The sequence below is a fragment of the Eremomyces bilateralis genome, assembly GCF_010015585.1.
Source record: "Eremomyces bilateralis CBS 781.70 unplaced genomic scaffold P152scaffold_1, whole genome shotgun sequence".
Classification (NCBI taxonomy): Eukaryota; Fungi; Ascomycota; class Dothideomycetes; order Eremomycetales; family Eremomycetaceae; genus Eremomyces; species Eremomyces bilateralis.
In genome coordinates this window covers 190,779-203,325 of record NW_022985067.1, presented here as the reverse complement: position 1 = coordinate 203,325, position 12,547 = coordinate 190,779, and the positions used below count along the sequence as shown (strand labels likewise).

Here is a 12,547-nt window from a genome sequence, read left to right as displayed (position 1 = left end):
CCCTCCCTCTCCACCTCCGTCCCCATGTCCCGATTAAACCCACTTCCCGCACTCGACACGAACCGCAACTTCCCCCACCCCCTCCTCTTCGCCCACTCTCGAACTTTCTCAATGGGCGCCGCCGCACATACCACCACGTTCACCCGCTCCTCCAAATGTCCCACCGCCCCCTCCAACCCGTCCACGAACATCGCGCACATCGGACACACATTCTCGTCGTCGGGCCCGAACATCATGTGGTACATTACCAGGCTGCGGCCGTTGGACGCTAGGTCCGCGAGCGTGGGATGGGTAAACGGGCCGGAGGCGGAGAGGTCGCGGGGGCCTTCGGTGAAGGTGTAGGGGGGAAGGAAGGGCCCCGGGGGGAGGGCGCGGCGGAGGGCGGCGACGTGCTCAATTTGGGAGCGGAGGGTGAGTTCGGCTTGGAAGAGGGATTTGCGGGCGTCGATGTAGGAGGGGCTAGCGGTGAGGGTCCAGCGGCGGGAGGGGTCGATTGGGGGATCGGTTGGGTGAGACATTTCAGAGAGGGGTGAGAGTTTGTGCTTGGGTGAGGTAGATTGTGGTTCGACTTGAAGTGGAGTGAGGGTTGTTAGATTGTGAATTGGCGCGAGGAAAGTCTTGTGAGGAGGTGATGGGAACGATTCAATTGACTTGAAATGGGGAAATGTCGTATATTTATGCCCGAGCAGACTTCTCAGCGATAAAGCCCCCTCACATCCCCTCGACCTTTCGATGTTCCAATCCATTTCCTTTCCTGCAGCATCTCACCGCCAGACCCATCGCTGCCTGATTGTCGCGTCACGTAAACGGCATGAAATCTGCAGCCGTGGTGATACAAGACGCGAAATGCGCGCGGGGTCACGAGCTGCGCGCCGACTCTTCCAATCATGATACACCGCAGATTACTGATCACTCCGACCATATCGAATACGAGGATGCTGAGGACTCTAATTGGATTGTACAGATGAAGGGGATGAACGAACAATTGGGGGTATGTCGTATCGAGAATTGCGGGCAATATTTCCGGGAAGAGCAGAAACGCCAGCCAACAATAGCTCTATTCAATGCGCTTCTTCCCTTCTTCCATGAAGCCGAGTCGGGCGATGCTCTTGCCCCTCTCATGCCGTGCCACTGTGCTGCCCAATATTGGATTCGTGCGGACACGGTCCAATGCATCCTGATATCCCTCGACCGCGTATGGCGGGGTGTTGAGTTTCGGCCAATTAACCTGTTCGTCGTTAGCTATGGAACACGGTCGCTACAAAGGGCTCGGAGACTTACGAAGAGCGTCCCATGCGACCAGATGAAATGGAACGTCGCCGCCCCAATGCCAAGGAAGACCAGCATGATCAACCGGAACGGCCAGACGGCGGTGCTAGTATCCCGTCGTGCGAACGAGCCGACCAGGACGAAAAAGATGCTCGCGGCGAGGAAGTACGGCATCGCTTGGATGAAGAGGGGACGCCGATCGACGAAGATCAGATTGCTGCCGGCGCCGCCGGTGGATGGCAGGTAGGTTCCCAGGAACAGATCGTACGCGTCCTGTCGCGGGCCGTCGAGGAAATTGTTCTTCACGTATCGCGTGCACGAGTTGCTCAAGTCCTGCGCCATGCCTGCCTTCGTTCGGTTGCCGGTCCGGGTGAAATCCGTCTTCAGCGCCCCGGTGCCAGAGTATGCCTTCGACACGATATCCGCGTTATCCGCCCAAATATTCCGGAACAGGTTCTCGAATTCCAGTTCCTGGGAGATTTCATCGCCTTCGCGGAGAATTCCCAGGTCGATCAACATGCGGGTAAGCATGTAGCGGCCGAGCATGCTTTGCACCACGTTCGTCCGGTCGAGACAGTCCATGCAGTTGGTGCGAACGACGCCCGTCTGCCGGTTGCGGACTTCCATTCGGCCGTCGGCATCGCCTGGATAGTCCACGCCGCGGAAGTAGCCGTCCGCCCGGAGTCCCTGTTCCAATTGCTGAAGCAGGAGTTGTGCACGATGCCAGCGAAGGCCCTTGGTCTCGTTATGGAAGTCAAAATAGACATAATGGAGTCGATCATATTTCGACTTCTCCTTCTTCGGCTCGATAACGTGCAATTTCTCGTCGGTGATCTTATCAGCTTCGACGCCTTCCCTTGGGCTAGAGACGACGATCTTGACCAGTTGCTCATAGGCTTCTTTGATTCGAATTTCTCGCCCTTTTTGATTCACCAGGTTGACCAGATAGTTGTCACCGTACGTCTGGATCTGCTCGTCAAAGTGCAACTTCGCCGAGCGCACGGAACTCTCGATCGGGCGAACCTGGAGCTTCGGTATGTATTTCAACGTGTTGATCTCCGCCCAGTAGACGGGGACGCTGCCTCTCGTCTGGACATATGACAAAACCTGCATTTCCTTGTTGTCCGATCCGAGTCTCCCGCCGAATCCGCCATTGCCACTGTCGTTCAAAACGATCGTTTGTTCGGTCTCATTGAAATTTGAAACATGACCTTCTTCGTCTATCCCTCGGGAGAAATACCTCGTACCTGCTCGATGTCGTGATCTTCTCGTGATCAAGATGTATGTGAGCGGTGTAGTCTTAATCGTCGTGGGTCGAATTTCCAAGACTCCAAAGATAACCGGCAAAATGTAAGGATCGGCTCCCGGTTGCGGTCCTTGAGAATGGCGGTATCCAGCGGTGGTTGCCAGACCGGATCGCAAGTCTATCAGGTCCGACTGAATGAATCGATTCCAGAAGAACCGATCGTCTGCGCGTTTCCACAGTGGCAAAGCCAGATCCGCCTGTCCCTGTCTCTGGAAGCTGTTCGTAATGTCGATTGAGTAGGAGAAGTACATAGGTCCCGTTTTCAGCATTGACTTGAGCAACGCTACATATGTATCCTCGTCATGATCATGCAACGGTCGTTCGCGCAAAGGGAGGAGCTCGGTCTCCTGAACTTTGTAGGTCATATGACCCCGGATCCGTCCGACCGGTCGCGCCTTCGAGATGACGACGATGTATTTGTCGAGTCGGAGCCGGATGATGCCTAAGATGCCAGCGATGCTCGATATGCGCCGTGCTCCGAGCAGCTTGCCATCGTGCAGCCGTAGGTCGCCGGACGGACGGTCCACGACGAGGGTTGGTGAATTCGGGGAGGAGGGGGAGAGGAAGGAGTAGTGGGAGCCTGAAACATGGACATTGATGTCCCTGAATGGGAGGAGAGGAGCCATGGGGGATATCGTGGGCTGTTGGGTCGGTTGGCACAACGAGGGATGGACAGGTGTGTGATGTCAACGGTGAATTGGACAAAGCACTGGGTAGTGTAAACAAGAAGTACAGTGCAGGGGATCAGCCAATGAGACTCAAATTACTTCAATATTGGTTATGGAAGATCCATGGTAGTCCATATATCAAGTTTATCAACACATATCAATCATAATTCTTCGAGACGTGGGAGCAAATAACAATAACATCTGTCCATCTCTGGCGTCAGGGTCGGGTTAGATTTCACCAGCCACTGCAGTTGCAGTCAATCTCACGTGATGTGGCGTAATTATTTTCTGTCACGTGACATTAACGTAATAAACCCTGCAAATATAATGTGGCGGTGTTGTGGCGGTACGGCCCAACATTCGGCGGTCTGGCTGTACTTCGTCACGCGTGGGCATGTCCAAGCCTCCAAGCCTCCACCTCAATCCTCCATGTCAATTGTCCACTCTTACCACCATCAACCATCCATCCGCTCCATCTCCCTTCCACCAAATCCACCCCATCCCCACCATCTGCCACCGAAACCACCCCTGAATTAATATCTACCCGGATCTATCTCTCGACGCCTTGCGAATCGTCTCTCTCCGCCCCTCTCCTCCCCGAAGTCACCGATCGTCTGCCTGATGGCGGCACGGATCCAACCTGGCGCCCGCCCTGGCGGCTCGCGGTTCGCTCAGTTCAAGCTTGTTCTCCTAGGTATGCTGCTGTTTCTTCCGTACGGGATATCAGGAGGCTAATGTGTTGTCTAGGTGAATCAGCGGTCGGAAAGGTTGGTGCCGGCGTTCATTGATCTGAGCTCCGTCATAGCTAATGTACATCACGATAGAGTTCACTTGTCCTTAGATTTGTTAAAGTATGTCCATACACACTCGTAGCCCGGTCCATGGCATGAAGTTAACCTATCATTTCAGGACCAATTCGACGACTACCGAGAATCGACCATTGGCGCCGCTTTCCTGACACAGACCATCGCTTTGGATGAGAACACCACGGTCAAATTCGAGATATGGGACACAGCCGGTCAAGAACGTTATAAGTCTCTCGCTCCCATGTACTACCGAAATGCCAACTGCGCCGTCGTCGTCTACGATATCACCCAAGCCGTACGCTATCCCCTATTCCCCCTCCCTTCTCCTAACGCTAACTCCCCATCAGTCCTCACTAGACAAAGCCAAATCCTGGGTCAAGGAGCTCCAACGCCAAGCCAACGAAAATATCATCATCGCCCTCGCCGGCAACAAACTCGACCTCGTGACCGAGAGCCCCGACAAGCGCGCCATCCACACCCAGGAAGCCGAAGCCTACGCCAAGGAAGCCGGCCTCCTCTTCTTCGAAACCTCCGCCAAGACCTCCGAAAACGTGAGCGAGCTGTTCACCGCCATCGCGAAGAAGCTACCGCTGGATCAGGCCGGCCCGCGGAATATCCGGTCGGCGCAAAGACCTGGTGTGGACTTGCGGCCGGAGGCGGCGAACACGCAGGGTGGGCAGGGGTGTAATTGTTAGGGTTGGACTGTTGGAGTATTGTTGCAGGGACAATAGAAGCGGGTGTATGACGGAGACGGACGCGCGCGATCGACTCTTGAATGGTGTACAGGGCAGGACAGGTGGACGGCGAGATCCCATCTCGCGGGTCGCGATCCCCAACGCCTGCTCGGTCACCCTAGGTGCGGCGATCGCACAGCATTGTTCTTGTAGTATAGGGAGTCGCACAAGGCGCCTTTGCGGCTTGCACGGTGTTTTTTGGGAGGCACTGGCGGTGCATGATTTTCATATTGATAAACCATCTTAATATTTGATGATTTTCATTATTCCGGTTCAGCGGACGTGTGTCCGGACTTTCGATAGAGTCATGGTACCCCATCCGGTGCCCTGTATGCCCCAAACGCCTAAACAGTGAGGAGGGTGTTTCACAGTATATATACAATCCCCCCGATGGCCCCGGCTGATCGACCATGCTCATCTCCCCAACATCTCCTTCACCGCTTCCACCACACTCAACCTCCTCATCTCACACTCCTCTAACACACTCTTACTCGTCTCCACCTCCTTCTTACCCCCATCCACCTCCCCCCTCACCCCCTTCACCATCTCCCTCCTCCTCTCCCCCTCCCCCTGCCTCCTCCCCCCCCTCACCCTCTCCCTCTCCTCCTTCTCCTCCTCCTCCCTCGCCTCCAACTCCCTAATCCACCTATCATGCTTCTCCTTCCCCGCCCGCTCCTCCTGCAACTTCGCGTACTGCTGCCGCTTCGTCCGGTCGTCTGCCCAGTAATACGACCCCGCCACCGCCGCGAACAGCGTGAACCCCTGCGCGTAGATCCGCCGTCGGAACATGATGTTCGCGCGCGCAGAGTCGCCGCGGCGGAGGGAGGAGGCGGCGCCGTACAGCGCGAAGCAGGTGAGGGCGCAGCCGAGGGGGACGAGGGGGTCTTGTTTGAGGAGGCGGAGAAGTTTGTCGGCGCGGGATTCGTTGTAGAAGTCCCTGTGGGGGGGGTTAGTTGAGGGAATGGTTATGGAGGGATGGGGGGTAGAGGGAGAGGTGACGAGAATGGGGGACATACTCATTCTCGTCGAATGAGGACGGCATCGGCGCGTCGCTTGGCATTGTGGGAGAGTTTGTAGGGGCGATGTGGTTAAGTGGTTTGGGTAGGATTAGGATAGCGTGGATATAGTCATCATATAGACTTTGCGAAGGGGAGAAAGTCCGTTGTATCAATTCGTGATCTTGAGGTGATTTGGAGATGCGGGCAAACTGCGGAAGTTAGGTTGGACAGGGGTGCGTCGGCTGTGGCGCACTCCATAGCTTCAAGCCTTGAACGACTCCAGTTCCTTTATCATCACGGAACTTAAGGATGGGTACGATTTTCACAGTTTCTTTGCATGGTTATCGACCTTGAATCTCCCCCAGCCCCCGAGTGCTGCTTACTTCGGTTATCCAGCTATTACACCGCGCAATCTGCAATTGGCCATGGTTGTGTCCGCAACAGGTTCCCGTGCAGTGAGCCACCTGATATAAAGCCAGATGGGTATCCAGATCCGCGATTTGTTGAGCCACAGCACTAAAAAGATAATCATAATCATCATGTTCTACGATGTTGAATGCTATATTCTATATACATCCACTAGAGCTAGCGCTTGCGAGTTCGAGACCGATACATTTGGCGGTTCAGAATTGGCGTCTCGTTTTTGTCGGCTGATTCAGAGCGGTATGCAGATGGCTTTGGCTTCGACTTTTCCCCTCTATTTTGACCAGGAAACTCGGCCATCATGCTTCGAGTGTGTCCAGGTGTTGCTTTGAGTGATTGACTGATTGAAAGGAGGAATCTGAATGCTGACGTACTGATGTATAATGTCCGAGTGTGCCGAGTCCGAGGGTCGCTCCTTCCTCCTTACCTATGAAATCGCCTCTTCCCTTTCCCCCAATAATTACTTAGGACAAGGCACCCGTTCACCAGCCACCCCAAAGCTTCTGTCTTCCAACATAGAATTGTAGAACTTTCGCGATAAATCCACCACCATATTATTTCTACTTAAATTTAACTGAAATTGGGAGCAAAGCGATTTAACACCAGTCTGCTCAAGTTTGTCATGATGTCTCTTCCGCATTAAATATGCGGCGTTTTGCCGCCATTGCTGACTCCTCTGGCCTTGTCTTGAGCCGCAACAATTTGATCAATTGTTGCGAATCGCTCGTTTAGATTTACTAGGACTCTTTTTCTCTCTTTGCCCTAAGTCCCCCCTAATAGTTCATCAACAGCTTTTCGGAGAATAAATCCTCTGCTTCGAGCTCTGCAATTTTCGCATTCTTTGCGCTGAGAGATTTTGCAACCTTCCCCTCGAACCCCCTGATACTCCTTGCCGTCAAATCATCAAATTTTTGCTCGTAGACTATCTTAATTAAGGTCTTGCGGTGTATGGAATATATATTCAGGATGAGGTTCGGGTGTAGTAGGCCGTATAATAATATCATGGTTGGCATTCAATTGGGTGCTATTTATTAATACTTTAGCCTTGATAAACGGAACTATTCCGGTCCCCGCGAATCTGGAACAAATGTTGCGTACATCCAGTGCCTGGGATCTTAACTTATTATATATATCTATAAAATTATGATTTTGATCTCAGCAGCATCATCAAGGGAGCTGAGAAGGGATTATTGCTGGTGATATCTGGTCTTCGGGGGGGGAAAGCAAGCGACGTCAAGGGGCTGGAGAATATGAGATGTTGCTAAATCAGTGCCATTGCTACTAGTTCTTCATACAGAATACCGTATTGCTCGTTACAAATAGGCATTAAACTCTGGCATGCTTGGAGCCTTGCGTTTGAAGCGGCTGAGGACTCTCACTGTAAAAATCAGTGGGCGGGCGTAGACACCCCATTTTGAGTGGCTGGTCGAAGAAACACGAAACCCCAGTGGTCCCTGAAGTGGACTGCCAAGGTAATGAAATGTTGTGTCCATAAACATTGTAGGGCAGCATGAAGTAGCCTGAATCTGCTGGATCCCGTGTATTCATCCCGATGTATCGTGAATCGAATCTGAGCAGATCCAAGTGGTGACAATCTGATTGAAGTTAGCTAGTGTTGGAATTCGAAACCATCCCCAGAATATCGTTGCTCTGCGCTTCAGCTGGGGGAGGGATAGCTCCAACTGGTGGCGAAGATCGGCCGTTTTGGCTTTATGTTCTTCTAGGGCTGTGTTTGTTACCTCGAGCTCTATAATGCTAGATGCCAGCAATAATACTACTAGTCTTCAATCACTCACCCTCTATCTGTCAACAACCCTACCTCTTGCGCTGATAGACTGGAGTCTTGGTCTTGTGAGAACCAGTGCCACCAGATTCAAAGGATTCCTCCCGATAGACACTGTTCCATTATCCAGTTGCCCACCGCCTTGGCGGTCGCGGTGGCCTCGAAAAGACTCGTAGCAGTCGAAGCTGATCTTGTGCAATATTGCGAACACGTCGAAGGCATCCTCTATCTGCTCCACGTTAATTTCTTGTTCGGCGTTTCTATTGATAGGCTGCTGACCCTGATATTTCTCTTTGAGCAAATTATGGGCCTCTTGGCCCTGTCTTCGGGGTGCCAATGGCGAGCGCTACGAGTCGCACTTGAGACTGGGCAGACTGGTTCTACGAATTATTTGGATGTGCTGTCCCAGTTTCCCATCCAGCAGAAGGCACGGAGACAAACAAAAGCCTAGAGAACGACCATGAGATAGCGTCGCAACGTCAATAGACACACCCAGATCCCAAACGTTATGTGCTGAAGCCTTCAAAATCTGTGCTAGATTCGTTAAGAAGTAGATCCTGAACTACCCTCCTTTGTGTAACAATGTTGTAATAAAGGCAAGGTAAAAGGCATTTGCTTGACTTGTAGATAGTTTTAAGAAGATGAATTGAATTGAGAAAGTTCGTCCCTTTAAAAGGGGGAACTATATAGTTATGGACATTCGTATTTATGATAGCCCCGGTAGTGAGAACCAAGCCGCTAGGCATAGTATTGGGATTATTGGCATTATAAATGTGGACATTGCATCCGAATGAACGATTGGTCAGAGGCATGCATGTGAAGATAGATGCAGGGCTGGCCTTGAAGCTCCTTGACGACAGTGCTGCTCGTCGGTATTTCGGAGTGTCAAACTCTATCTTGGAGATACCAATGCTGAGTGAGTTATAAGCAAGGAATAAAGCATTTGAAGTGGGAGAGAGGTTTTTGGCATTTGGTGAACTCTGTCCACCCATTTGGAACGACATGACCCCGTTTGCCCGTGCTGGGCAAGAAGAGGATGCGAAGGCTCGCGATGGTTGTAGGGAAGGAACGGACAAAGGAAAATTGCCAGACCGCCACTGAGAAAGTACTTGGCCGGGGTGCTAGTGCTGCTTGAATTAATATGCCTTTTGTTCTTTTGTTATTAAGTGCTGGTATATTGGCGGACTTTATTCCAAAAGACCGAGGGAGCCGGCAACAATGTTCGTTGTCACCTTGGATGTGTTTCTCCCAGGTATACAAGGAGTGGACTGCACTGAGCCGGCGTTCCATCCTCCGAAACTTACCTATTTTGTTCTCGCGCAAGTAACAACACAAGCGGTGAGGTGGAGATAGAGGTAGATGATTTTAGTGTAAGAAAAAAAAAGAAAAGAGGATGAATTGAGAGATGGATAGATGCTTAAATAGTTGTGAGCATGCGGGGGACAATATAGCTTTGCTCAACTTGACACCATTTCTACAGGTTGGCGTCCATCTAGTTACCCTACCTGGCCTTCCATTTTCTGGGGTTTTATAAGTGCTTCCATTAACTGCTCTGACTTCGCTGATAAAGGCATCTAAGCTCCCAAGCCCATTCTGAGGCGTCGGGGCGATAGGGGTTGACATGATAACGTTGAGCTTGGCATAATAGGCTGTTGATAGATAACACGCTTATAGTATTTGCTTGATCGAGGGCAAAGCGCAACTAGGATCCTTCTAATAACTCCCTAAGCCACAGAAGGACAAGATAAGAACATTGACTTTTGGTCATAGAGTGGCAAATGATTCCCCGGAAGAACGAAATGAGAAGGATACGGGGAGACTGGTGCAAGAAATCTTCACAGAAACAAATAACACGACAAGATTTCTGCAGGACTTGTTCATGTGGATCCCGCCTGATGATCAGGAGACGGGAAATTGTGTTCAACATGGCTGGCGAAATTGCTAGCCACATTTCATCAGAGATTGACCAAGGGCAGACCTCGCAGTTATGGGCAGCAAACTTACCCCAGGTCCACTGGAAAATGACCTCATGGAATTTGCTGTCGTGGTAGGTTCTGTCGATGCGCTGAGGTAAGGTTGTACTGGGTTGTCAGACCGCGTACTATCTGGCCTCGACCAAATACGTTGCACACCGCCTAAAAGAAACCACCAAACCCATATTTACGAGTCTCACATACCCATTGTCGAGTTTTCCACGTCCCACACGCGGCGGCAAGGTAAATCTTCAGCCTAAATAGCCAGCGCATTGCGCTGATCATCCAGTACGATGAACGTCGATCCGCTCCTGTAATGAAGTAGCCATTGTAACCGCAAATGACAAAGCACCTATCGGGTATTTTTGGATTTGGTTCCCAACGGTTGTCGGCTCGCTGGCTGATGTGCTATTTTTGCTATTTCCTGCGACTAGCGGTGTGGCGATAAAGGTAAGGGGTAGGAGGGGGCTCGGCGGAGAGCAGAGGTGACTTAAGCGCTAGCCGATGGTCGATGCTCATGTAGCGGCACTCGCCATAGACGCTATTGGCATTTCCGAATGTTTGGGAATATCTAAGTGCGTTTGGCGGCGGTGGCGGGGTTTGCATCAGTCTGCCATGGTGGCGACTGATATTGTCGTCATTTCTCCAATACACAGGATGTGATCGCATGGGAAATGATGTTGATGAACTTGTGTTTCAACCGCTCGATCTCGTGTGGAACTTCGTTCTTGAGACGTCACTGCACACATTTCTTTGTGCGCCATCGCACAGGGTATGCTCCGCTGATCTTTGCGGGATTGTATTCACAGAGAATCCAAACAATCCCTTTCAGTTCTCTAACAAAGGGATTTCTTCATGTGGAAGGGAAATTCTGTAGAAGGCTTAATATGAAACGGAGTTAGGCTTCGATATCCGACTGGGGATTCGCAAATCGTTGGCTCATTGGAGGATTCGTGGACATGAATGAGATGAGTGACGGAATTACTCTGTCGGACGGGTTTATGATCATAAATGTCATCTGAAGCATGGACTTATACTAGTAATTATATTGACTTGGATATAGAATATGCAAGTGTGAAACACGAGAAAGACATATCGAAAGGAGGAGATACTATAACTATTTATGGAGGAGACGTAGAAGCACGGCTGGGACCCGCGGGAATTGGAGGGCATAAAGGAAGGTCTGATTCGAGCAGAGGATGATGCGCAGTGCAAGCTTTCCTCATAGATTCTGTACAGGATGTCGTTCCTGTGGTACACCGAACCTTAGGCCTTTGAACTTCGCATAGAGCGGCATCCAAGGAATCGTCCTTTTCTTTTATTCTACCATCGCGTGTGTCGGTCGAGTTAGCATTTCTGCCCGGGCAGCCCTGGTAGTAGTTGGGTTTGAAGATACCTTTCATGTAATTCTCGCGAGAGACAACACGTTGCGAAAAGAACATACTAGCAAACTGAAACCGACGCAGGGAGTAGGATATTTTAGACTTCTGCTGCTGAAATGACAAGACATTTAGGTCCGAAGACGACGTAATGGATCAACCATTTTCTGACAGTTCCATGGCTGCTTTTCTACAAAGAAGACGTTGAAGCAAGAGACTTGGATGTTGGAAAGTTGTGCCAGATGGTGGTCCTCCAGGGCGAACGGAACCAAGGAATGACACCAGCTTAAACAAACGTCAACATTATTGACGGGAAACCTGTTTGCTCAGATTACCTGTAACATCGAAAATCCTCCTCTTCAGAAATATCAACCGTCAGTTTGCACCGAAAAAGCAATCTCAATAAGATCACGTGCCTCACCGTCTTTCTCCTTTTTGGGCGGTAAGGAAAGGATGCATCGCCTGCATTCTTCAGACCATGGCTGTTCCAGTTTAGCAAATGACGGATCCAATCCAAATTGCTTGGGAGATGATCTCCGAAACGGCCCGGCAAGTTGGTGATGAAGACTGTTTATGGTCGCTTTGGCTTCGAAATTAAACGAAAGACGAAGACTTGAAGAGCAAGATGTGCCTGGATGATGATATGAGGTACCAGCAGCTGTACCGCGGGTCAGAATTCGTTTGTTTGCCGTCCATTCAGTAATCTTCACCCATGTATGAAGAGCCCAAGCAAACGGATTGATGCTGCAGGAATCCACAAGCGTCACGGCAAAACGGGCATGCGTATTGACATGCGACAGGACACGGAGTTTTGGTTGTTCGGGGTGGGGCGATGACGGGCCACACCGAAGTCCCATGTCATCGTTGATTTTGATACAAGGAACATGCCTCGAGTGATGACCTGGCAGTCGGTCCAATGGCACGACCGTCATCATCAGCGCGACGTTAACAGCAAGTACTCAAAGTCGACATAAGGTTGATGAAGTTGGAGGGTTGCGTGGCACGCTGGGAGTTGTTCACCACCAAACTAAGCCCGGCTAGCGCTTCTTTGGCGGCATACTCGAGCCTCAAAGTGTGCAAGGCGTTGAGTCTCCAAATTACGAGGCGATACAGGCGGGGGCCTGGCTTCCCCAGACTCTCAGCCCCGAAACGTTCAAGTCAATGCTAAAGCCACTGGATCCGTGCCTTCTCGTCTCAATTGAGCTGAA

General features: G+C 51.1%; 6 protein-coding genes across 6 annotated transcripts in view; 1 reads left to right on the top strand and 5 right to left on the bottom strand.

Moving 5' to 3' along the window:
* P152DRAFT_469368 (DUF899-domain-containing protein) overlaps window positions 1-518 on the bottom strand; it is a gene marked incomplete at both ends in the record, with an annotated part of 750 nt that extends 232 nt beyond the window's left edge. The window contains one exon of the mRNA XM_033680893.1: window positions 15-518. Within this exon, the coding sequence (XP_033538477.1) occupies window positions 15-518 (504 nt within the window). The remainder of the gene's footprint in view (window positions 1-14) is intronic.
* Window positions 519-901: 383 nt separating this feature from the next.
* Window positions 902-3,433, bottom strand: P152DRAFT_2110 (putative phosphoinositide phosphatase). Its single transcript, XM_033674416.1, has 3 exons — window positions 3,343-3,433; window positions 1,282-3,284; window positions 902-1,228 (listed from the first exon to the last, which is right to left on the bottom strand). Exons 2-3 carry the CDS (start codon window positions 3,199-3,201, stop codon window positions 1,058-1,060), a joined length of 2,091 nt encoding a protein of 696 aa, XP_033538476.1. The 5' UTR covers window positions 3,202-3,284; window positions 3,343-3,433; the 3' UTR covers window positions 902-1,057.
* Window positions 3,434-3,864: 431 nt separating this feature from the next.
* On the top strand, window positions 3,865-4,744 carry P152DRAFT_387187 (ras-domain-containing protein; the record flags this gene model as incomplete). Its single annotated transcript, XM_033675875.1, has 5 exons — window positions 3,865-3,937; window positions 3,991-4,010; window positions 4,068-4,094; window positions 4,153-4,344; window positions 4,397-4,744. The coding sequence occupies 5 exons, from the start codon at window positions 3,865-3,867 to the stop codon at window positions 4,742-4,744; spliced, it is 660 nt and encodes a 219-aa protein (XP_033538475.1).
* Window positions 4,745-5,371: 627 nt separating this feature from the next.
* Window positions 5,372-5,986, bottom strand: P152DRAFT_406951 (uncharacterized protein; the record flags this gene model as incomplete). The annotated part of the gene is made up of 2 exons (XM_033676893.1): window positions 5,800-5,986; window positions 5,372-5,720 (listed from the first exon to the last, which is right to left on the bottom strand). Coding segments are annotated over exons 1-2 (393 nt in total), but the record flags the coding sequence as incomplete, so codon positions are not given.
* Window positions 5,987-10,339: 4,353 nt separating this feature from the next.
* On the bottom strand, window positions 10,340-10,674 carry P152DRAFT_453461 (uncharacterized protein). The gene has a single exon (XM_033678375.1). It carries the CDS (start codon window positions 10,564-10,566, stop codon window positions 10,378-10,380), a length of 189 nt encoding a protein of 62 aa, XP_033538473.1. The 5' UTR covers window positions 10,567-10,674; the 3' UTR covers window positions 10,340-10,377.
* Window positions 10,675-11,346: 672 nt separating this feature from the next.
* On the bottom strand, window positions 11,347-12,387 carry P152DRAFT_2009 (uncharacterized protein). The gene is made up of 3 exons (XM_033674337.1): window positions 11,756-12,387; window positions 11,675-11,696; window positions 11,347-11,624 (listed from the first exon to the last, which is right to left on the bottom strand). The coding sequence occupies exons 1-3, from the start codon at window positions 12,272-12,274 to the stop codon at window positions 11,530-11,532; spliced, it is 636 nt and encodes a 211-aa protein (XP_033538472.1). The 5' UTR covers window positions 12,275-12,387; the 3' UTR covers window positions 11,347-11,529.
* Window positions 12,388-12,547: the final 160 nt, after the last annotated feature.